This window comes from Procambarus clarkii, chromosome 10 (genome assembly GCF_040958095.1).
Source record: "Procambarus clarkii isolate CNS0578487 chromosome 10, FALCON_Pclarkii_2.0, whole genome shotgun sequence".
In the NCBI taxonomy this organism is placed as follows: Eukaryota; Metazoa; Arthropoda; class Malacostraca; order Decapoda; family Cambaridae; genus Procambarus; species Procambarus clarkii.
In genome coordinates, this window is record NC_091159.1 from 41,649,682 (window position 1) to 41,674,727 (window position 25,046).

At 45.5% G+C, this 25,046-nt stretch overlaps 1 protein-coding gene across 1 annotated transcript in view; it reads left to right on the forward strand.

Moving 5' to 3' along the window:
- Positions 1-6,442: 6,442 nt before the first annotated feature.
- Positions 6,443-25,046, forward strand: part of LOC123773725 (calphotin-like) — a 35,463-nt gene continuing 16,859 nt past the window's right edge. The window contains exon 1 of the mRNA XM_069322353.1: positions 6,443-6,528. Within this exon, the coding sequence (XP_069178454.1) occupies positions 6,443-6,528 (86 nt within the window). The remainder of the gene's footprint in view (positions 6,529-25,046) is intronic.

Sequence of the window (25,046 nt, forward strand, 5' to 3'; positions counted from 1 at the left end):
GAGTAAGAACCCCGTTGCGTCCCGAGAGGGCCGTAACATAATTGGCATCCCCAGCGGGATCCGTCCCCTTGTTAAGTATGTTTGACAGGGGTGGTGAAGTGGCGTAATCCCTGTATATATAATTCCCCCTGTGTGACAATTGTGACGTTATACGTCCTGTGCGGTGCTCAGAGTGACTGAGCGCGATATTGTGCAGTGCGGTGCTCGTTGTGATTAAGCGATTAAGTGCAATATTGCCTAGTGCGGTGCTCAGTGATTTAGTGTAATATTGTAGAGCGAAGTGTTCACTTGGACTCAGTGCAATATTGGGTAGTGCGGTGCCCGAAGTGATTACGTGCAATATTGGCAAGTGCAGTGTTTGGTGCGATAAAGTGCAATGTTGACGTAGAACAGTGCTCGGTGTGTTAAGTGCTCGTTAAGTGTTCCACCTGTGACAATGGCAGACAAAGCTACCATTGACGATCTGGACGAGGTTCAGGCTTTTCTGAACAGAGAAGATTGTCTTGCCAGATTAAAATATCTGAGCAAACCGGAACTTGTACTAGTGAGCGCCTACCTGGAGATCAAGATCCGTGCCAGTGATTCCCGTGTGGAGATCTTGTCCAAGGTTCACCGGCACCTGAAGGCAGAAGAGAAACAGGGAAGCGAGACTCCTAGTACAAGGGAAGGTGAGGAAATAGCTTCCACGGAAAAGGAAGATAAGGGCAGTGACGTTGACAGTGATGCAGGTGAGCTTAATATCAGCTTCCTAACAGTCAAGATGCGTGCCCTGGAAATTAATCGGGAAATTGAATGGAAGAAGTTAGAATTAGAACGGGAATTAAAAGATAAAGAAATGGAGATGAAAGAAAAAGAATTGGCGATGAGGCGTTTAGAATTAGAAAGAGAAGAAAGAAGAGAAGAACGAGAAAGAGAAGAGAAACGAGAAAGAGAAGAACGAGAACGAGAGAGAAGAACGAGAACGAGAGAGAGAAGAACGAGAAAGAGAAGAGAAACGAGAAAGAGAAGAACGAGAACGAGAGAGAGAAGAACGAGAAAGAGAAGAGAGACGAGAAAGAGAAGAACGAGAACGAGAGAGAGAAGAACGAGAAAGAGAAGAGAGACGAGAGAGAGAAGAACGAGAACGAGACAAAGAGGAAAGAGAGAGACAACATGAACTAGAAGTTTTGCGATTAGGCGGTGGTCGGAGGCAAACGACGGACACCACTGGTTTCGATCCGGTAAGAAACATTAAAATGGTCCCCAAATTCCATGAGAAGGAAGTGTCAAAATTCTTTGCAGCCTTCGAGAAAGTCGCTGCCTCTTTGGAGTGGCCAAGGGAGAATTGGGCCATCATGATACAGTCAGTCTTGACTGGGAAGGCCCAAATCGCCTACTCTACGTTATCCCTTGACGACTCCAGCGATTATGACAAGGTGAAGAAGGTAGTGCTCATGGCGTACCAATTGGTACCTGAGGCGTACAGGCAGAAGTTCCGAAACCTGAAGAAGACCTCAGAGCACACTTTTACCGAATTCGCCACCATCAAGGAGCGACTTTTTCAAGAATGGTGTGCATCTCGGAAGGTGGAGACCAAGGAAGACCTCGAGCAGCTGATTCTGCTCGAGGACTTCAAGGATTGTTTATCTGGAGACCTCAAGACGTACTTAGAGGAACAGCAGGTAGAGACCTTGAGTGCAGCAGCCATCATGGCTGAAGAGTATATCCTGACTCATAGGCCGTCTGCTAAGTACGTCCCGAGGAATTACCAGCGCCGGTTTGACAGACCTCACGACGAAGAAGAAAGACCCGTCCCACCAAGTGCTAAGAAGACTCCCCCAAGTAGCCCCCGAAGAACAAGTCCTAGTAGTCCGAAACACCGTAGTCCAAGGAGGAATATGGTGTGCTGGACTTGTGGGCAGAAAGGGCACATAGCTGCTAGGTGCCGAGGTAGACGAGGTGGCAGCGCACGAAGGGAGGTGATGTTGGTGAGCTGTGTTACATCACCAGTAGGAAACCAGTCTACGACGACGCAGGAAGGACCAAGTTTGTTGGCCCCTCACACTTCAACCGGGTATATAACGAGTGATCATACTGGTAGATCAATTGTAGTGCTCAGAGATAGTGGAGCAGCCCAGTCCCTGATCGTGAAGAGCTCGTTACCCGAGGGAGTAAGTGTGGATGGGAGACCAGAGGTGATCCTGGTTGGGTTTCCTAGGACGCAGTACATCGCCCCCTTAGTGCCAGTACATCTTGATTCGCCTTATTTCAGCAGCACATGTGAGTTGGCAGTAGTCGATACCCTCCCTGTGGCTGGGATTGACGTGGTACTAGCCAACGACTTGGTGACCGATTGGAGCACCAATCGTCCCAAGGTTGTGGACGAGTCTACCAGAACAGCAAGGTCGGAGGTGTCTACAGGCAATGGTAATGTCCAGGTAAAGACAGACCCGGATGTAACTATGTTTAATTTGTCCTCTCGCCTACAGATTGAGAGCGTTCTAGCAGTGTCTCCTGATTCTCTCGACAAGGAACATGAAGTTAAGAAGGCAGAGGTACCTGAGCACGAAGAGAGGCCTTGTGTGCAGGCACCCACAGATACCAACGAGTCTGGAGCGAAGGCGGATGTGTACTTGCGGTATGGCAAGGTACAGCGTGTATTGAACCAGCCAGAGATTCCCCAGACTTCAGAGGTATGTGAGGTGTGTTCAAAAGGTCTAGTGCCCTCTTCGGTCCAAGCCAGGCTAGTGGATGTTGCCGGCTATGGACATGACTGGCTCGGGAAGCATATCCCTCAATTGACCCCATGTTTCTTAGCAGTATTTTGTTTTGTTCTCCTATGTGCTCTCTGTGTTCTCAGTAAGGATCAGTGGACGACCCGAAGGATGATGGCTCCCGTGAACATCGAGAAGAGGTCCATGGGATTAGAGATTTGCACTGCAAGTGTTGCAGTTGAAGAAGGGACCTGGGAGGTAATAGATGATACAGGAGGTACGATATGTGATAATGTGAGTGACTGTTTCCGACAGGTTGACACCCCTCGCGTGACTGCTGAGCCTCAACACAGCGTTATACGGAACGTTGGTCGACCTGACGGGGGCAGAGCGAATGCCATCTTCGGTGAGCAAGCAGCCCTGTTGGAACTAGGTGTGGACCTAGTAGAGGAGTGTATAGTAAGTACTGACTTGCCCATTGTCGCTATCACTCTGAATTATCAGACCCCTGTATTCCAGGTTCCTGTCTCCCTGAAGGACCATCGGACCGGTACCAGAAATGCCGTCTGTGATCAGCCGTCATCGGTGCCTCGACGCAAAGAAGTGTCGAGTCACCCCAGATCGTGTCTACACGGATCCTTACTAGAGAGGTGTGAAATGATGCCCCTGCTTGACATCGCAGTGGAGATGTGGGAGACGTGGAAGATTACGTCAGGCAGATCATTGCCTTCTATCTGCAAGCTCCCGTTGTGCCGGAAATGGCAATTAGGACAGTTCTGTAGACGTGACAGCCTCGACATCCCAGATTATAAAGCATGTAAGTCCATTTGGAGTTGTGTCGCCCTGCTAATTTGGTTTGTGTTTTTTATAGAACCCCAAACCAAATTCTTTTTGGTGGGGAGGTGTTACGGACCCGAGTCCAGCGTCCGAGCAAGGAGCAGTAACAACTACGCCATCTGTGGGTCAGCTCCCGAAACCCCCGCCAAACGAACGACGACACCTAGTGAGGACAGCGTGTACTGGCCTCGAGGACCAGTTTCCAGTCTGGTTCAGCGCTCAACACCGCCGCTCCTGACCTCTGGTGAGGTGGTGCTCCGACGACAGCGCCATCTATGGACTAGATACGTCAGGTGTTAGTGTCTGAGGCTGTAAGTGTGGTGTTTTAGTGTCCCTGTTATTGATGACGTGTCTGCTTACAGAGCCGACCTGGGACCACTGTGTTGAAGGTGGAGTCAGTCTACCCGAGGCAGCCAGTCTCCATACTGTGAAGTTTGCTGCAGCTGTTGTGACGTCGTCCCCCCCGGAAGAACACTGTGGTGTGTTAAGCCTGCCAGTGGAGTGGCAGTGGAAGGATTTACCCGGGACCGACGGTTGGAGACGATAATCCACTGGGGTATTGAGGACAGGAGGGTGATTGGTGATATCACACGAGACTCCTGTCTAGGGCGTACCCCTTATATCGTTCGTGGAGTGGCCGTACCAGCCTTGGTGGCTCTGTACCTGCCAGCAGACCTGCTGGACGTGTGGTTGACGGCCTCCACGACGGTGCCCCCAGTGGACCTGTGTTGTGGCTGACCTGTGGCCAGGGTAGGCTCGGCGTTCTCAGACACGTCTTGAGGCCACGAAGGAAGCACCGCGGACTCGGCACCTAGCTTCTTGATCAAGAGTCTTCAGTAGAAGACTAGATTGTACATGATCCCCTTGTAAAGTGTTAATACCCCTCCCCCTTGTGTACTCTTTTATTCTATATATTTATACGGTGATGGTGAACATTATATTATATTAAGTTCGTAGCTTCCTTTTCATACTCCCTTTAAGTTACTTGCGTCACGGATCGCATCCCTTGAAAGCCTCTACTGGCTTGGGGTCGGATATATATATATATCTTCCTCAAACGACATCAGAGTAAGAACCCCGTTGCGTCCCGAGAGGGCCGTAACACTTTGACCTTGCAAGCACCTCTAGGTGAGTACACCAAGAAGCGTGCACACACGCACACACACGCCCAGGAGAGAAAAGGACATCAAACGCCACCACAGGCCCGCTCCTTTCATCACAAGAGAAGCATTTTGAAAAGGGTGGAGGAGTCGGTCACAAGTTAGAGGAGGTTGGCAAACGAGACAGGTTTCTTGTAAGCTGTGAAAGAAAGTGTCGTGGTCCTTTCCCACGACGCTTCTCCCCCCCCCCCCCCCCATCCCCCCCTCCCTGCCCCCTCAGGCGCCATAACTTTTCTTCTAAGGCTCGACAACTTAGCACTTGAAGCACGATGTTTTTGTCCCTCCACAGCAGCACGGGCACGATGATTTTAATTCGTGAACAGCAATAACTTTGCCGCCCCCACACCGTAAGCGGATTCAAGGTGGTCTTTCACGGTCCGTCAGAGTTAATAAGCAAGACATTTTCAACACTGGAAGGTGCAGACATGAGCACATGAACACTCACGGATAAAATACACACGCACGCACACGTGATTTGAAGATTGAAGGATGGGAACCAAGAGATGAAGATTAACCTCTCGAAATACAGCTGTGAGAGTTCAACTAGGTGACGACTGATGCTCTCACACACACACACACACACACACACACACACACACACACACACACACACACACACACACACACACACACTATTGTGTGGCTTATCAGTAACTCTTGTGACCCGCTAGTAAAATTCCTTGTTTTATCCCATTATTTTAAATCTCTTTCCTGATTGTCTTTGCTTTCTCCAACTGGTGTTTGGACTCGCCGCAGCATGCCCACTCACCCTAGGGTCACTAGGATGGCTGGGTATACTATATATCAAGAAGATCCTCTTCTTAAAGAACTGTCAAGCCAATGTCAAAAACTGGCAAGTCAGGGGCCACAAAGTCACAAGAAAACAGCACATCCGCCCAGCCTGTGGAAGCAGCCACCACAGGAGAGGAACACCAGCCCGTGGTGCACCAGCCACGACCTCAGCTGTGGCCTCACAACTGCTGCAGCTTCTACGTTCCCTTCCCTCTCCTTTAGTAACAAAAAACAAAGCAGCTTGGTAAGGGATAGTTACAGGCATGAATGCCGATGACGGACAAACAAGGGGCCTGACCTGCTAAATATATTGTGATGGAAATATAACCCAAAAACCTAGCAATGACGAAGGCGAAACTGATGATTGTGATAGAGAATGCAATCTTCTCAATAGAATGTCTGATAGTACAAACACAAATATGTGGTTGAAGAGAAGTGGAGGAGGTGCAGTTCTACTCGTACAGCAAAATTGGAGCTTCGAGGGAACATATATACGAGAGATAACCTGCCAACAGCCTTACACAATACACTTGGCAGTAATGTGTAGGGGTCATGAAGGTGGTGGCCTTAAACGTCCTCCTCCACAAACATCAGAAAACTTAGGGGTTAATCTGGGAAATGTACTGAAACCTGAAGGAAAAGACAGCCACAATGCAAGAGAAGCAATGGATAAGCTTCTCATATTCTGGGGTTTTAATCACAAAGTAACGAAGGACTCACTCCAGTGTAACGTGGAGAGAAAAGCTTGTGGACACAGAGAACAAACACTTCTTGAGGCAATGTATGAGGGAGCTCATAAGACCTGACGACCCACCACCAACACTAGACCTGCTCTTCACCCAAAATGAGGCGGAGGTGGAGAAGATGGACCAGCACATGCCCGGAGCACCTGGTGACCGCAAGGTTAATGTATCTGTTGCATGAGAACACCAGAGCACTAAAGAATGTCCTCTGAGAAGAATGACTGACAATGAGAATGACACAGCGCGCTTAAAGAAAAGGAACATTCGAAGTGGTTCCATAGCTATTTATGGAGGAAACCAATAGTAAGAGGATTATATGATGAGGTTGAGGAGACACGGGAACATTTGCAAGGAAACTGATAAGGAGATTGTGTGTGTGTGTGTGTGTGTGTGTGTGTGTGTGTGTGTGTGTGTGTGTAACTCAACACACAAGTTCTGGGAGGTGGACGAATGAGGACCATCGTGGAGGACGAGGTTGACAGATGATAGGCCGTCAAATACAATACTTGACAATACAGAAATTGCTAAAGAGAAGGCCAACAAAATGTATAAAATAAATCAATAAATATCCTGGAGGAGTTAGCTGCAAGTGAAGCAAGCGGGTGAGACCGAGCATGACCGAGCTCAGTGAAGCACTTGGCAAGAGCACTTTGTCATCCACCTGCCGCCACCTTCCCTCAAGCACAACACTTGGCAGCGTCAAGACATCTGTAAGCCGGTCAATATTGGCCCACGACACAAGACGAGAGAGAGAGAAAGCACTGAACTATAGAGCAGTGTCACTAACACGGGTCCCTTACCGGTTCAGAGTGAAGTATCATCCCCTGACAGACCTGCAGCCCCTTCTTGTCTGTTCATCCCTCCCTCCCAGCCTCCTTCCCACCACAACACCTTCCTTCCCATCTTTCATCACTCCAAATCCCTCCCCTCCCTCCTAACAGCCCTCCCCTCCCCCCACACAACAAAAGAGCCACCCCACCTCCCCCCCACCACACCACCAACACTGTCTCCTCACGACAGTTGCAACAAAACACCCGACTATCAACCGCACGATCACGCTGCCACAAAGGGACACTTCGGAACAGCCAATTTCACTTTTACGGCTCAGACCTCGACAAGTTTTGAGCCTCGGGCTGACCATGGTCCGAGGTATATAGAGCAGGTATTTACAGGTAAGTGATTCCTCTGTGATCTCTTCCTCTTCCTCTCTGTCTCTCTGTCTCTCTCCCTTCCTTTCTCTCTTCCTCTCTCCCTCCCTCTCTCAGAGGGAGGGAGAGAGGAATATATATGTATATATATATATATTTTTTTTTTATAACCTAGAAGGGGTACCACCTCTGGTGCAATTGTAGGGACCCATAGCCTCGGAGAAGAAAATAAAGAGTACTCAGAGAAGACCTTGCGGACCCTCACTGAACACTTTGATATTTTCTTCTCCTACCACCCCTATTCTTTTGGTATGTGTGTATATTTATCTAACTTTATTTGAAAATGTCATTACACAAAAAAAGTTACAATATTGATTACATGCAGGGTACAAGGCTGCTTGTCACAAGTTGAACAGCTCCTCCAGCTCCTCAGATGGCGGGCAGGAACCATGGATGCAGTGAGCATTTCCTCTCTGGATCGCCACACTAACGCGCTGAAAAAGAAAACTGGCAGCTCTAGGGTCTCTAGTTGTTTCGATTAGCTTGGACCCCAACTCCTTCAAAAAGCTAGCAGCACTTTTACCCCAGGCACCAAGTGTCTCTGAGGCAATGGGGACAAAATTGTAGTGGTGGTCAAGGTCTCTGTATTTACATGACTTGTCTGCTTCCCGGTAATTGGCAGGACCTCCTGCCTGTGTAACACTAAAGTCAACATAGGTGTTGGCTAAAGTTGAAACGCAAGTGTAGTCCCACACCAACTGTCTACCATTCTTCCAGGGGTTCACCATGATCCTTGTCTGAGCGACCGACAGGCTCATCAGAGCTGCGGGGCATTAGGTAATGGGGCTCCCTCTCTGCTGGACAACCGGCTGTGGTAAGGGTTCTCTTAATAATGTCGTTAACTTCGCCGTGTCTTGCATGCGATCCTTCTGTCCTTTGGCAGAGAAGGCCATGCCGTCCATATCTGTCGGCCTCTGCCTCGCCGCAAATACACCTGTATTCGGTGTGGATTGGAGCAGCGAGGCAGAGAGTCACGGCAATTCGGAGGGCCTGCGGTGTGAGACGAGTGCCGGTTGCTGACATTGAGGTTGCTAAAAGGAAGTCACCTGCATGGGGAGCTGCTACAGCTCTAAGTCGGGCAGTGTCATGTGGTGTTGTCGCAGCTTCTAGCAAAGTCGCAGCTGCTTGGTCAGCAATGGGGTGATCCCAGCTGGATTGCTTATGGGCTTCAAAAAGCGGTGGTTGGGGTGCTGGTCCTGCAAGAGATACTCATTTGGTTGTGCAGTCTGTAAACCTGGGATCATGTACCCCTGCCTGTTGACCTAGGTACTCAGGTAGGATTTCCTTCCCCAGGTTGTCAGATGCCACTGAAAAGGACAGGAACGCTGGTACAGCAATTTGTGTTGCTGTGCGAACGCCGAGGCCCCCGAGTCTGACAGGAAGAGAGGCCTGTTTCCACTGGGTTGCTGGGAGAAAGGTTGAGAGCTTTATATACATATATTATATATATATATATATATATATATATATATATATATATATATATATATATATATATATATATATATATATATATAACTGTATATTTCGGTGACGAACCGGACCCTCATCAGCAAAGAGCGAGAATGACTGTAGTTGCAGATAGATGGATGGGTAGAAAGATAGATGTATACAAATGGATGGATAGATAAACTGATGAATAGATGGAAAATTGATGGACAGATAGATGGTTTCATAGATAGATGGAGGGAAAGATTGATAGATAGATGGATGGATAGAAAGATAAATATATGGATGGAGTGATGTATAAATGGATGAATAGGTGAATTGATACATGAATAGATAGATGGATACATAGATGGATAAAATAAAATGGATGGATAGATTGATAGATAGATAAATGGATAACTAGATGGAGAGAGAGAACTATAGTTGGAAGGATAACGGTTAGATTGACGGATAGATGAATGGTTAGGTGGATACAGAGATGTATAGATACATTAATAGATAGATGGATAGATCGGTAGATGGATGAATAGATAGATGGATAGGTCGGTCTGTGGATGGATAAATGATTAGATGAATCTATATAGATTGGTTGATAGATGTATGGGTAGATGAATAGATAGATGGATGGATACATGTATAGATAGATTAATGGATAGATGGACAAATAGATTGATGGATAGGAAGATAGATGAATAGATGCATGTAGATATAGATATATAGAGGGAAAGATTGATGACTGAATGATGGATGAATGAAAAGAAAGATAGATGGATGGATGGAAAGATAAATGGATAGATAAGTGGATAGATATGTGGATAATTGAATTGATAGACAGATGCATAAGTTGAAATATAGATGGAGAGATAGATGGATGTATGGATAGATGGACTAATATATGAAGATATAGATAGATGGATAGGTAAAGAAGGGATAGATCCATGGACAGATAGATGGATAAATAGATGGTTGGAAAGATAAACAGTGAAGTCACACGTCAACACAGTGCTGAGGAAGCCAAGTTATCCCAGCTTACTTTAGGCTTGCTCTCGTCGTACGTCAGGAAGACCCGCCATATCGTACGTCAGACACAACTGGTTGTAATTGTCGTACGCGAGGTGCTCCTGGTTACACTTATCGTCCGTCAGGCACCGCTGGTCACAAGTACCCCCACGTCACACACACACACACACACACACACACACACACACACACACACACACACACACACACACACACACACACACACACACACACACACACACACACACACACACACACACTACTATTGTTTGGATTACTATTTATTTAGTTATTATTAGGGGTGTAGCTGGCTATACTCCCTGGTCTCTCCCCCCTCCCCTATTCCCCATTCTCTCCTCTCCCCCTATTCACCCCTTCTCATCTCTTTTGTCCTCTCTCTCTCTCTCTTTCTCTCTCTCTCTCTCTCTCTCTCTCTCTCTCTCTCTCTCTCTCTCTCTCTCTCTCTCTCTCTCTCTCTCTCTCTCTCTCTCTCTCTCTCTCTTCTCATCCCCCCCCTCTTCTCATCCTTTCACACCTCTCCCCCCTTCTCCTGTCCTTCTCTCCCTGTCTCTCTCTCTCTCTGTTGTTCTCTGTCTCTGTGTCTTTCTGTCTCTCTTTGCTCAGGATAGATTGAGGGATTGATTGAGAGATAGATGGATGGATTCATGAATAGATGGATGGATGGGTGCAATACATGGATAGATGAATGGATAGAAAAAAGATGGATACACTGATGAATGAATTAATAGATGGATGGATAGGTGGATGGTTAGATGGATGGATAGGCAAATAGATAGATTGATAGGTAGACAGATGGGCACATAGATGAATAGATGGGTAGATAATTGAATAGAGGAAATGGTAGATGGATGAATAAATAGACAGAAAGATAGCTGATAGACAGACGGATATAGATTGACAAATAGATAGCTAGATGGATGGATACATAGATAGACAGATGTGAGACAGACAGACAGACAGACAGACAGACCCCAGGCAGCACCAGGTACCCCTCCAAGTATACCATAATAGACTGTGATTGTGCCTCTATATGTTTGTCTATCCAAACTTTCAAGCCAGATGCTCGGGGCTAGCCTCATCACAAATTTGCACAGAGACCGTCTGGTGGTATGGGACCGACATAGGCTACTCGGGTTAAGTCAAAGTTAAATGATTTAAGAAATATTGGTAATAATAGACCCCCCTCCCCCCCCCACGTCATCTTCAGGGAGGGTGGGAAGTGTGGTGAGTGATCAACGTGGAGTGAAGAGTTTTCTATGATCTAATAAGACGCATTCCAAGACCCATATAGTTGTGTTATATTGTTCTGAAATAATACTTTGTCCTGAGAGATAGGGGGACAGGGAAATGTGTACCCAAATAGTGTCTGGAGCCGTGTTGGTGTCCCCAAACAGTGCCTGGAGCCACGTTGGTGTACCCAAACAGTGTCTGGAGCCACGTTGGTGTACCCAAACAGTGTCTGGAGCCACGTTGGTGTACCCAAACAGTGTCTGGAGCCACGTTGGTGTCCCCAAACAGTGTCTGGAGCCACGTTGGTGTACCCAAACAGTGTCTGGAGCCACGTTGGTGTACCCAAACAGTGTCTGGAGCCACGTTGGTGTCCCCAAACAGTGTCTGGAGCCACGTTGGTGTACCCAAACAGTGTCTGGAGCCACGTTGGTGTACCCAAACAGTGTCTGGAGCCACGTTGGTGTCCCCAAACAGTGTCTGGAGCCGTGTTGGTGTCCTCAAACAGTGTCTGGAGCCACGTTGGTGTCGCCAAACAGTGTCTGGAGCCGTGTTGGTGTCCCCAAACAGTGTCTGGAGCCGTGTTGGTGTCCTCAAACAGTGTCTGGAGCCACGTTGGTGTCCCCAAACAGTGTCTGGAGCCGTGTTGGTGTCCCCAAACAGTGTCTGGAGCCACGTTGGTGTCCCCAAACAGTGTCTGGAGCCGTGTTGGTGTCCCCAAACAGTGTCTGGAGCCACGTTGGTGTCCCCAAACAGTGTCTGGAGCCGTGTTGGTGTCCCCAAACAGTGTCTGGAGCCACGTTGGTGTCCCCAAACAGTGTCTGGAGCCACGTTGGTGTCCCCAAACAGTGTCTGGAGCCACGTTGGTGTACCCAAACAGTGTCTGGAGCCACGTTGGTGTCCCCAAACAGTGTCTGGAGCCACGTTGGTGTCCCCAAACAGTGTCTGGAGCCACGTTGGTGTCCCCAAACAGTGTCTGGAGCCGTGTTGGTGTCCCCAAACAGTGTCTGGAGCCGTGTTGGTGTCCTCAAACAGTGTCTGGAGCCGTGTTGGTGTCCTCAAACAGTGTCTGGAGCCACGTTGGTGTCGCCAAACAGTGTCTGGAGCCACGTTGGTGTCCCCAAACAGTGTCTGGAGCCGTGTTGGTGTCCTCAAACAGTGTCTGGAGCCACGTTGGTGTCGCCAAACAGTGTCTGGAGCCACGTTGGTGTCCCCAAACAGTGTCTGGAGCCACGTTGGTGTCCCCAAACAGTGTCTGGAGCCACGTTGGTGTCCCCAAACAGTGTCTGGAGCCACGTTGGTGTACCCAAACAGTGTCTGGAGCCACGTTGGTGTCCCCAAACAGTGCCTGGAGCCACGTTGGTGTCCCCAAACAGTGTCTGGAGCCACGTTGGTGTCCCCAAGCAGTGTCTGGAGCCACGTTGGTGTCCCCAAACAGTGTCTGGAGCCACGTTGGTGTCCCCAAACAGTGCCTGGAGCCACGTTGGTGTCCCCAAACAGTGTCTGGAGCCACGTTGGTGTCCCCAAACAGTGTCTGGAGCCACGTTGGTGTCCCCAAACAGTGTCTGGAGCCACGTTGGTGTACCCAAACAGTGTCTGGAGCCGTGTTGGTGTACCCAAACAGTGTCTGGAGCCACGTTGGTGTCCCCAAACAGTGTCTGGAGCCGCGTTGGTGTACCCAGTGTCTGGAGCCGCGTTGGTGTACCCAAACAGTGTCTGGAGCCACGTTTGTGTACCCAAACAGTGTCTGGAGCCACGTTGGTGTCCCCAAACAGTGTCTGGAGCCACGTTGGTGTCCCCAAGCAGTGTCTGGAGCCACGTTGGTGTCCCCAAACAGTGTCTGGAGCCACGTTGGTGTCCCCAAACAGTGTCTGGAGCCACGTTGGTGTACCCAAACAGTGTCTGGAGCCGTGTTGGTGTACCCAAACAGTGTCTGGAGCCACGTTGGTGTCCCCAAACAGTGTCTGGAGCCGCGTTGGTGTACCCAGTGTCTGGAGCCGCGTTGGTGTACCCAAACAGTGTCTGGAGCCACGTTGGTGTACCCAAACAGTGTCTGGAGCCACGTTGGTGTCCCCAAACAGTGTCTGGAGCCGCGTTGGTGTCCCCAAACAGTGCCTGGAGCCACGTTGGTGTACCCAAACAGTGTCTGGAGCCGCGTTGGTGTACCCAAACAGTGTCTGGAGCCACGTTGGTGTACCCAAACAGTGTCTGGAGCCGCGTTGGTGTACCCAAACAGTGTCTGGAGCCGCGTTGGTGTACCCAAACAGTGTCTGGAGCCACGTTGGTGTCCCCAAACAGTGTCTGGAGCCACGTTGGTGTCCCCAAACAGTGTCTGGAGCCACGTTGGTGTACCCAAACAGTGTCTGGAGCCACGTTGGTGTACCCAAACAGTGTCTGGAGCCGCGTTGGTGTCCCCAAACAGTGTCTGGAGCCGCGTTGGTGTACTACTCAGTGACTAAGAAAAAGAAAGAAGGAAACGTTTGACAATATAAGATAAAGACAGAGAGTGGTTGTAAGAGATTTAGTGTTGTGAACCTAATAATTAAGAAATAGTCTTCTTCCTTTACTGTTAACCCTTAGAGAGGCCTGGCCGGTGGGCCCGCCATGATGCCATCGGCTCCAGTTATGTGTTGGAAACTTTTCCCCGACGGCCAATTATTTTGGCTTGTGTTCTGCCTTTATTTTCTCCGCTGCGTTATTTTGTTTTGAATTATATTTGTGTATTCTTTGGTGGGTTTTTTTCCATTGCATTCACATGAAGGCACTCGTGCACTCACCCGCGCACTTGAGCACTCACCCGCGCACTTGAGCACTCACCCGCGCACTTGAGCACTCACCCGAGCACTTGAGCACTCACCCGCGCACTTGAGCACTCACCTGCGCACTCAAGCACATTCAATATATCAGAGAAAAACAGATCTACAGAACTGGACAACTGAGGGATAGAAAAGTGGCTTCCAGAGTTCTCAAGGTAATATTGTTTACACAGACAGTAATTGTGTACACACAAGAGGACGGGTTGCACACACAAACACACTCTCCCTCGCTCTCTCTCTCTCTCTGACACGTGTGTGTATAGAGACACATGTGGTGGGGGGGGGGATGGGGGGGGGATGGGGGGGGGCACACAACAACAACACCAACAGCTGGCCTCGATGGGGGGAGGGGGGAGGGGGCGGCCACCCTTCACTCTTCTCTCACCTCCAGATGACACATATTGTCACGCTCTTAATGGTCGTGTTTTGCTGCTCTCTTGGCCAGACTCTTTGTCTATATGTATTGATTAGTCTATATTATATATATATATATATATATATATATATATATATATATATATATATATATATATATATATATATATATATATATATATTGCTAGCAGCCTTTCTTGTAAACATATGTTGTTAAATATGACCGAAAAAGTAAGATTAATAATTCTAACACGAATTTTCTCAATATTTCTTATGTTTCTTTTCACTGTTGATGGTAATTGAAAATCAATTCTTCAAAATTCATTTTAATTTCTAGTCTGACGTGACACTTGAACGCGTTTCGTAATAACTTATTACATTTTCAAAGACTTTAGTTTACACACACACAACTATAACCTGCAAACACTAAACAGAGTTTTACTATGCTAATATTTAAACAGTTTTTGTCTTATATACTCGCATTTGGGTGAGGTGATATGTTACAACAGTTTTGGATGAGGTGAACACAAGACAAAACACGGTTCAATGGGTATAGATGAAAGGGAAGAATGGAAGTAACTGCAAAGGGCCCATTGACCCATATATCCTCTTGATGCTTCTATATTGGTGCGGAGTCTTGAAGTGGGTAGAATATAGTTGTGCATTAATTGACTGTTGATTGCTGGTGTTGACTGCTTGATGTGTAGTGCCTCGCAGATATCAAGCCGCCTGTTATCGCTGTATCTATCGATGATTTCCGTGTTGTTTGTTAAGACTTCTCTGGTGATGGTCTGGTTGTGGGAAGAGATTATATGTTCCTATAATCTTCCTCATATGGAAGAGAATGGACTAGAAGGTATATTTGATTGACAGGTTGATTGACAGTTGAGAGGCGGGACCAAAGAGCCAGAGCTCAACCCGCACAAGCACAACTAAGTGAATATATACATACATACATACATACATACATACATACATACATACATACATACATACATACATACATACATACATACATACATACATACATACTTGACAGTCAATGAGTCTCGTATGACGTCATACTCGAACCACAAACAGTGCCAAACATTCCTATAAACCTCGACGCTTGTTTCATATTGGTTCGTTGAGACATTCCGGAGCGCTTGCCTGAGCACCGAACGTTACTATTGGAGAATTTTCACTCAAATACATTATCTTCACGCTAACTCCTCCTCCTTACCTATCAACACTTACCTACCAGTGACTGCACGGGGAGTGAGGACTATAGCTCTTGGAGGTGGCTTCCACAACCTCTTCTGGCAGTGCATTCCACTTGTTGGCGACTTCTGGCGCCCTTCGCTAAAAATATTTTGGCGAATCCTGGCAATTGTGTGTGTGTTTTAAGAGAAAGAAGGTGACAGGAACCGCGAAACTACTTCATTTTCGCGCGTGTGTCAACATAGACATTGACAGCGTTGCCAAATTTGTCAATTGACGCATGAGGAGCAAATGGTGAGGGGCGCGGGAATTTACCCATCCTTGTCACCCGCCAAATTTATCCCCTGTCTGGGGAGACTTAAAGAAATTGACAGTGAATTATTTCCTTTCGCGAATTTGCCAACCAAACTTCTTATTAAGTCACGCCAAAATTTGTCAATTGGCGAGGAAAATAGTGAATGAGTTAGTGGGCACAATGATAAGTGAGTTAGTGGGCAGAATGATAAGTGAGTTAGTGGGCACAATGATAAGTGAGTTAGTGGGCAGAATGATAAGTGAATTAGTAGGCAGAATGATAAGTGAGTTAGTGGGCAGAATGATAAGTGAATTTGTGGGGAGAAGAATGAATGAACTAGAAGGGAGAATAATGAGTTATTGGGTAAAAATATTCAGTCAGGGGAGAGAATAATGAGTAAGTTAGTGGAGCGAATTATGAGTTAGTGGCGTGAATTATAAATGAAAATAGAAGAGCAAATGAGTTAGTAGTGAGGATAATGAGTAGGTTGATGGTGCAAATAGTGATTTAGTGGGGGTTGAATAATGAATAAGTTAGCGGGGTGAATAATGAGTTAAAAAGGGGAGAAAAGAGTTAGAGAAAATGATAATTAAGCGGGAAGAGTAATGAATGGTTCAGTCGGATAAAGAAGAGTAAGTTAGAGGCGAGAATATTGACTTAGTGGTGGGGGGAATATTATATTTGTGGGGAGAATAATCAATGGGTTAATGGGTGGTGGTGGGGAGATTACCAGAGTGGTGGTTAACACACACACACACACTCTTAGTATTAGAAAGAACTTTTTTAGTGTCAGAGTGGTTGACAAATGGAATGCATTAGGAAGTAATGTGGTGGAGGCTGACTCCATACTCAGCTTCAAGTGTAGATATGATAGAGCCTAATAGGCTCAGGAAACTGTACATTAGTTGATTGACAGTTGAGAGGCGGGACCAAGGAGCCAGAGCTCAACCCCCACAAGCACAATTAGGTAAGTACACACATAATTATATATATATATATATATATATATATATATATATATATATATATATATATATATATATATGCGAACAAGCCTGAATGGTCCCCAGGACTATATGCGAATGAAAACTCACACCCCAGAAGTGACTCGAACCCATACTCCCAGAAGCAAAGCAACTGGTAACTACAGGGCGCCTTGATGGTCAAGCGGATTAAGGCGCCCTGTAGTTACCAGTTGCTTTGCTTCTGGGAGTATGGGTTCGAGTCACTTCTGGGGTGTGAGTTTTCATTCATATATATATATATATATATATATATATATGTCGTACCTAGTAGCCAGAACGCACTTATCAGCCTACTATGCAAGGCCCGATTTGCCTAATAAGCCAAGTTTTCCTGAATTAATATATTTTCTCTAATTTTTTTCTTATGAAATGATAAAGCTAACCATTTCATTATGTATTAGGTCAGTTTTTTTTTTATTGGAGTTAAAATTAACGTAGATATATGACCGAAACTAACCAACCCTACCTAACCTAACCTAACCTATCTTTATAGGTTAGGTTAGGTAGCCGAAAACGTTAGGTTAGGTTAGGTAGGTTAGGTAGTTGAAAAAACATTAATTCATGAAAACTTGGCTTATTAGGCAAATCAAGCCTCGCATAGTAGGCTGAGAAGTGCGTTCTGGCTAATAGGTACGACATATATATATATATATATATATATATATATATATATATATATATATATATATTATTAAATATGACCGAAAAAGTAAGATTAATAATTCTAACACGAATTTTCTCAATCTTTCGTACATTACGCTTCACTGTTGGAGGTAAATCAAAAATCACTTCTCCAAAATTCATTTTTATTTCTAGTCTGACGCGACACGGGCACGTTTCGTAAAACTTATTACATTTTCAAAGACTTCACAAATACACAACTGATTAGAACTTACGTATCTCTGATTTTATATCTACATTTGAGTGAGGTGGGAGGGGTGATGTGGCATTAACACAAGACAGAACAAGAGGGGATATTAATAGGGTATTAAAAGTATCAACACAAGACAGAACAGAAACAATGGGTATTGAATAGAAGTGTTTGTAGAAAACTACAAACACTTCTATTCAATACCCATTGTTTCTGTTCTGTCTTGTGTTGATACTTTTAATACCCTATTAATATCCCCTCTTGTTCTGTCTTGTGTTAATGCCACATCACCCCTCCCACCTCACTCAAATGTAGATATAAAATCAGAGACACGTAACTTCTAATCAGTTGTGTATTTGTGAAGTCTTTGAAAATGTAATAAGTTTTACGAAACGCGCCCGTGTCGCGTCAGACTAGAAATAAAAATGAATTTTGGAGAAGTGATTTTTGATTTACCTCCAACAGTGAAGCGTAATGTACGAAAGATTGAGAAAATTCGTGTTAGAATTATTAATCTTACTTTTTCGGTCATATTTAATAATATATGTCTACAGGAAAGACTGCTACCAAAATATACTAATATATATATATATATATATATATATATATATATATATATATATATATATATATATATATATATATATATATATATATATATATATATATATATATATATATATATATATATATTCATCTCAGGAAAAAGGAAAAAATGAAATTTATTGCGGAAAACGCAAATACAGTAATCAAAGAAAACGGGTGCTCCAATAGTCCTTTGACAAACTCCCGAAATTCTTTCAAGTTCTGGTCGAGTTGACTTCACTAGGTTTAGCGGAAGATGTAATCACAAGTTAACGAGGTGGTTGAGTGCAGGAGGATAGTTATGTGCCTCTCCCCACATATTGGGGGTGTTGCGAGGACGGGAGGGGAGAGAGGGGGGGGGTGGAGAGAGAGTTGGGGCAAGGGTTGAGATAGCTGGAGATTTGAGTGTTGGGATGCGCTAAAGGAAGATGATGTCTCTCCTGAGTATGCTGACTCATCATGGAGCCCCCACCTGAAGAAATACACAAAGAAACTGGAAAGGGTTCAGAAGTTTGCGACGAGGATCGTATCCTGAGTTGCGAAGGATGGGATATGAAGAGCGACTGAAGGAACTGAACCTAACGACGATAGAAAAAACAAAGAGGGAAAACATTATTAATTTAAAGACACGACGAGGCAACAAAAATGAAACAATAAAGAGAAGGGTGGACAGACTGAATGTTTTTGGACTGCCAGAATGCCTTTGTCACAGTACCCTAAGAGACTAGTGCATAAGTTAGAGAAGCAGGCAGTAGTGAAAGGGAAGGTACTGCAGTAGATAAGGGAGTACCTAAACAACAGAAGACAGCGGGTCACTGTGAGGGCTGAGATGTCAGTGAGGCGAGACGTCACCAGTGGAGTCCCACAGGGTTCAGTTTTCTAGCCAATCCTGTTTCTCATATATGTAAATGATCTCTCAGAGGAAATTGACTCATTCCTCTCAATGTTTGCTATGTGATGCGAAAATTATGAGGAGGATTAAGACAGTGGAAGGCAGTAAGAAGCTATAAGACGACCTAAGCAAACAACAAGAATGGTCCAACAAAAGGCTACTAGAGTTTACCTCAAGTAAATACAAAGTAATGAAGCTAGGTGGAGGGGGCAGAAGGCCAGACACAGGGTACCAAATAGGAGATAAAATCCTCAACGAAATGGACAGAGAGAATGATCAATAACTGATAACACAGCGAACCTGTCTCCCATATACAAATAATATCAGCGGCGTATGCGAGGTTGGCTAACATCAGAACTCCCTTTAAAAATTAGTGTAAAGAATCATTTAGAAACTTGTATACCACATAAGTGAGACACGACCAGTCCTAGAGTATGCGGCTCCAGTGTGGAGTTAACCTAGTCAAGAACACAGCCAAGTTGGAGAACGTTCAAAGAAATTCCACCAGATTAGTTCCCGAACTGCGAGTTTTGAGTTACGTGGAAGGGCTTCGTGAATTGAACCTCACGTCGCCTGGAAGACAGAAGAGACATGAATGACATGAAGAGTCGCACATATGAAGACACATAGACATGGAGGACACAGACACGACAACTCCTGTATAGACAGAACCTATTGTGACAATCGTCAATAGTCACGAATTCGTACGTACTCAGCTTTTAAATAGTAGTATACTGACTAGTAAGGAATTCTTTAAAAAAAAATTAACCTAAAAAAACATCTTAAATATTCCCAGGCCTAGTATAGCACACATATGTACTATACTAGGCCTCAGATATCGTGCATTAGGTCTAGGAAGGTTAGGTTAGGTTAGTTTGTCAAAGCAACACAAGTAAAAAATAGTTTTCCGGTTTGTCCAACTCAATAGTACGGATTTCTACTTATTAAATTGGGTTTACGTCGGTATATACACTATGGTCCTCGTCATTACTATAAGTACTACCAAAACAGGAGGATGGACCGTACGTGAGGACACATGAACACGAGGACACATGAACACGGGGACACACGAACACGGGGACACACGAAAATGGTGACACCATAGGCATCTAATGACCCAAAAGAGCCATAAACATTTGAGAGAGAAACTTGTCAGTGTCGGACACAGTGGACGGTGGCATAAGTAACATCATGGAAGGTGCCACATTCCCTACTGACCTGCAGGAGACCAGTTGAAAGGTGAGACCCAAGAGTTGAAGCTCAACATCTACACACACACACACACACACACACACACACACACACACACACACACACACACACACATGGTTGCTGAGTTTGGGTAAACAAATTACAGGATAAACAAAGCAAGTCTACGACATACTGAGAATGTTGTACATCCTGGGAGGAAAACGGCGTCGTTTTCGTACCCAGGATGAACGACGCTGCCTAGTAAATTCGTCCCTCGGGGAAAATTAAACAATTTAGCAGACTGTGGACTGTTCTCTGGGACGTAAACATGGACAACTTGTTCCCCTGGCGGGGTCCAATTGAGAGAGAATGAGAGGTAGTGTGTGCTTGAGCGCTTGTTATGAAATGCCTGTTTAAATGATCATCTACTCCCTGTGGTAGATTTCTACTGCTCGCTGACCTTCATGTTACGAATGTAAACCATGTTAAAGAATTGTGGTACAGATGTAAGCAATAGTAAGAATGACGTTAGGAATATACGTAAGGCATAGACAATCTAACAAGGGCCAGGTAATCTATGACTAGCGAGCGGGCAGATGATGTGAGCAGTAGTTCAACATTACTCAGGTCCCGTTTTCTTCAACTGCGAGGCGACAGAGGACGGTAAAGGGAGGAGAGTCAGTGAACCACGTGACCGTGTGGGGGGAGGTCGCTTGTCAACCCTGCTTCTACACACCCACATTGTGAGGTGAGGACCTCCCAGTACCCCACATTGTGAGGTGAGGACCTCCCAGTACCCCCACATTGTGAGATGAGGAACTCCCAGTACCCCCACATTGTGAGGTGAGGACCTCCCAGTACCCCCACATTGTGAGGTGAGAACCTCCCAGTACCCCCACATTGTGAGGTGAGGACCTCCCAGTACCCCCACATTGTGAGGTGAGGAACACCCAGTACCCCACATTGTGAGGTGAGGAACTCCCAGTACCCCCACATTGTGAGGTGAGGAACTCCCAGTACCCCCACATTGTGAGGTGAGGAACACCCAGTACCCCACATTGTGAGGTGAGGAACACCCAGTACCCCACATTGTGAGGTGAGGACCTCCCAGTACCCCCACATTGTGAGGTGAGGACCTCCCAGTACCCCCACATTGTGAGGTGAGGAACACCCAGTACCCCACATTGTGAGGTGAGGAACTCCCAGTACCCCCACATTGTGAGGTGAGGAACTCCCAGTACCCCCACATTGTGAGGTGAGGAACACCCAGTACCCCCACATTGTGAGGTGAGGAACTCCCAGTACCCCCACATTGTGAGGTGAGGAACTCCCAGTACTCCCACATTGTAAGGTGAGGAACTCCCAGTACCCCCACTTAGTCTGTCTGTCTGTTTGTCTGTCTGTCTGTCTGTCTGTCTGTCTGTCTGTCTGTCTGTCTGTCTGTCTGTCTGTCTGTCTGTCTGTCTGCGAGAGCTGCCAGAACCATTTAACTGGGACGTAAAAGAACACATTTTGCCCAGATCTTGAGAGGTTTGAGTTGCAATAAAATCGCCATTTGAGAGTCAACTCTCAGACTGTCTTGAGAGCTTCACATTTGGCCACACAAACGAGCACCATACAACCCCCCCCCCCTATTACCCCCCCGCCCTCCTGAACCCCCCTATTACCCCCCCCCCCCCCTCACCCATTTTCAATTTAATTTTCTTTCCCAAGGTTCCGCATATACTTAAAACATGCATCTGGATACACTCACACACCTGCACATGTGTTGATACACAGGTGGAGGCTCACAGGTGTGTACCGCACACTTCAGATGAGAGACTTCACACCGCACGCCGGGGCGGCCATCTGCCCCAGCAACACGCAATATCCCAGTTTTCTTGCAAATGTGTGCGCATAGATCACGGCCCGACCGTGGTGGATGTGTGTGTGTGTGTTTTGTTTGTGTGTGTGTGTGTGTGTGTGTGTGTGTGTGTGTGTGTGTGTGTGTGTGTGTGTGTGTGTGTGTGTGTGTGTGTGTGTGTGTGTGTGTGTTTTGTTTGTGTGTAAGTACTCACCTAGTTGTACTTGCGGGGGTTGAGCTTCAGCTCTTCGGTCCCGCATCTCAACTATCAATCAACTAGTAATCAGATTCTGGAGCCTATTGGGCTCTATCAAATCTACATTTGAAAATGTGTATGGAGTCAGCCTCCACCACATCACTGCCTAATGCATTCCATTTAACTACTTTGACACTAAAAAAGTTCTTTCTAACGTCTCTGTGGCTCATTTGGTTACGAAGTTTCCACCTGTGTCCCCTTGTTCGCGTCCCACCCGTGCTGAAGAGTTTGTCTTTGATCACCGTGTTAATAATGATTCCTTCCAGTGCTATATTGTCGTAATGGCTTGGCGCTCCACTACCAAATGGTTGTGTTCCTTCGGGATTCTCAAAGAGGGAGGAATTTTTCTCCAAGGGACGAAGCATATTTCCTTCGTCAGGAGAGGCGCTGCATGTTGGTGGAGACTTGAACTCTCACCTCTGAACATGACAACAGCAATGGTGGAGTTGCAAGCAGTCTCAGACGCTGAGGGAGACGAGGTTAGCTTGTGGCTTGAGTGATGCAGCAATTATTGTCGAAGGCCCTGTTGCGTTTAATGTTGTGTCCCGCACCAGTAGTTCAAGATTGAACATATTGTATTATATATATATATATATATATATATATATATATATATATATATATATATATATATATATATATATATATATATATATATATATATATATATATATATATATGTCGTACCTAGTAGCCAGAACGCACTTCTCGGCCTACTGTGCAAGGCCCGATTTGCCTAATAAGCCAAGTTTTCATGAATTAATTGTTTTTCGACTACCTAACCTACCTAACCTAACCTAACCTAACTTTTTCGGTTACCTAACCTAACCTATAGAGATTGGTTAGGTTAGGTTAGGTAGGGTTGGTTAGGTTCGGTCATATATCTACGTTAGTTTTAACTCCAATAAAAAAAAAATTGACCTCATACATAATGAAATAGGTAGCTTTATCATTTCATAAGAAAAAAATTAGAGAAAATATATTACTTCAGGAAAAATTGGCTTATTAGGCAAATCGGGCCTTGCATAGTAGGCTGAGAAGTGCGTTCTGGCTACTAGGTACGACATATATATATATATATATATATATATATATATATATATATATATATATATATATATATATATATATATATATATATATATTAGTATATTTTGGTAGCAGTCTTTCCTGTAGACATATATTATTAAATATGACCGAAAAAGTAAGATTAATAATTCTAACACGAATTTTCTCAATCTTTCGTACATTACGCTTCACTGTTGGAGGTAAATCAAAAATCAATTCTCCAAAATTCATTTTTATTTCTAGTCTGACGCGACACGGGCGCGTTTCGTAAAACTTATTACATTTTCAAAGACTTTAGTTCACAAATACACAACTGATTAGAACTTACGTATCTCCGATTTTATATCTACATTTGAGTGAGGTGGGAGGGGTGATGTGGCATTAACACAAGACAGAACAAGAGGGGATATTAATAGGGTATTAAAAGTATCAACACAAGACAGAACACAAACAATGGGTATTGAATAGAAGTGTTTGTAGAAAGCCTATTGGTCCATATTTCTTGATGCTTCTATATTGGAGCGGAGTCTTGAGGTGGGTAGAATATAGTTGTGCAATAATTGGCTGTTGATTGCTGGTGTTGACTTCTTGATGTGTAGTGCCTCGCAAACGTCAAGCCGCCTGCTATCGCTGTATCTATCGATGATTATATATATATATATATATATATATATATATATATATATATATATATATATATATATATATATATATATATATATATATATATATGACTCGAAATTCTGTGGCGCGGGTTCGATTCCCACACGAGGCAGAAACAAATGGGCAAAGTTTCTTTCACCCTGAATGCCCCTGTTACCTAGCAGTAAATAGGTACCTGGGAGTTAGTCAGCTGTCACGGGCTGCTTCCTGGGGGTGGAGGCCTGGTCTAGGACCGGGCCGCGGGGACACTAAAGCCCCGAAATCATCTCAAGATAACCTCAAGATAACCTATATGTATCGTTTAAATGGTTGTGCTCGCGGGTTGAGAACCATACGGGTTAGTTTCTCTGATCACAGTCCAGTTGTTGTGAAGGTGGAGTTTAGTGGTTAGGTTGTGTGTGGGTTTGGAGGGAGCAAGTTACGCTGTAGTGTGTTGACTGATAGTAACATTCTTCACAGGTTTCGTCCGCCGTGGTCACTGTGCAGAGGACGGAACGATAGTGTTCCCTGTACTTTAGATTGGCGGGAATGGGCCATTCTGAAGTGCAAGAGGGCTTTGTTTCATGTGCGAAGAGAAGGCCGGCTGAAGAGTATGGCCTCTTGAACGTCCTGCAGGACGACTGAAGAGTATGGCCCTCTTGCACGTCCTGCCGGACGGCTGAAGAGTATGGCCTCTTGCACGTCCTGCAGGCTCGGTTGGATGGCCGTCTGAACAAGTATGACGAGACATCGATGTATAAAATCCCATCAAACCAGATGACTGAAATTGTTGAGGGTGTGGTGGTGAGGGTGTGGTGGTGAGGGGGCGTGATGAGG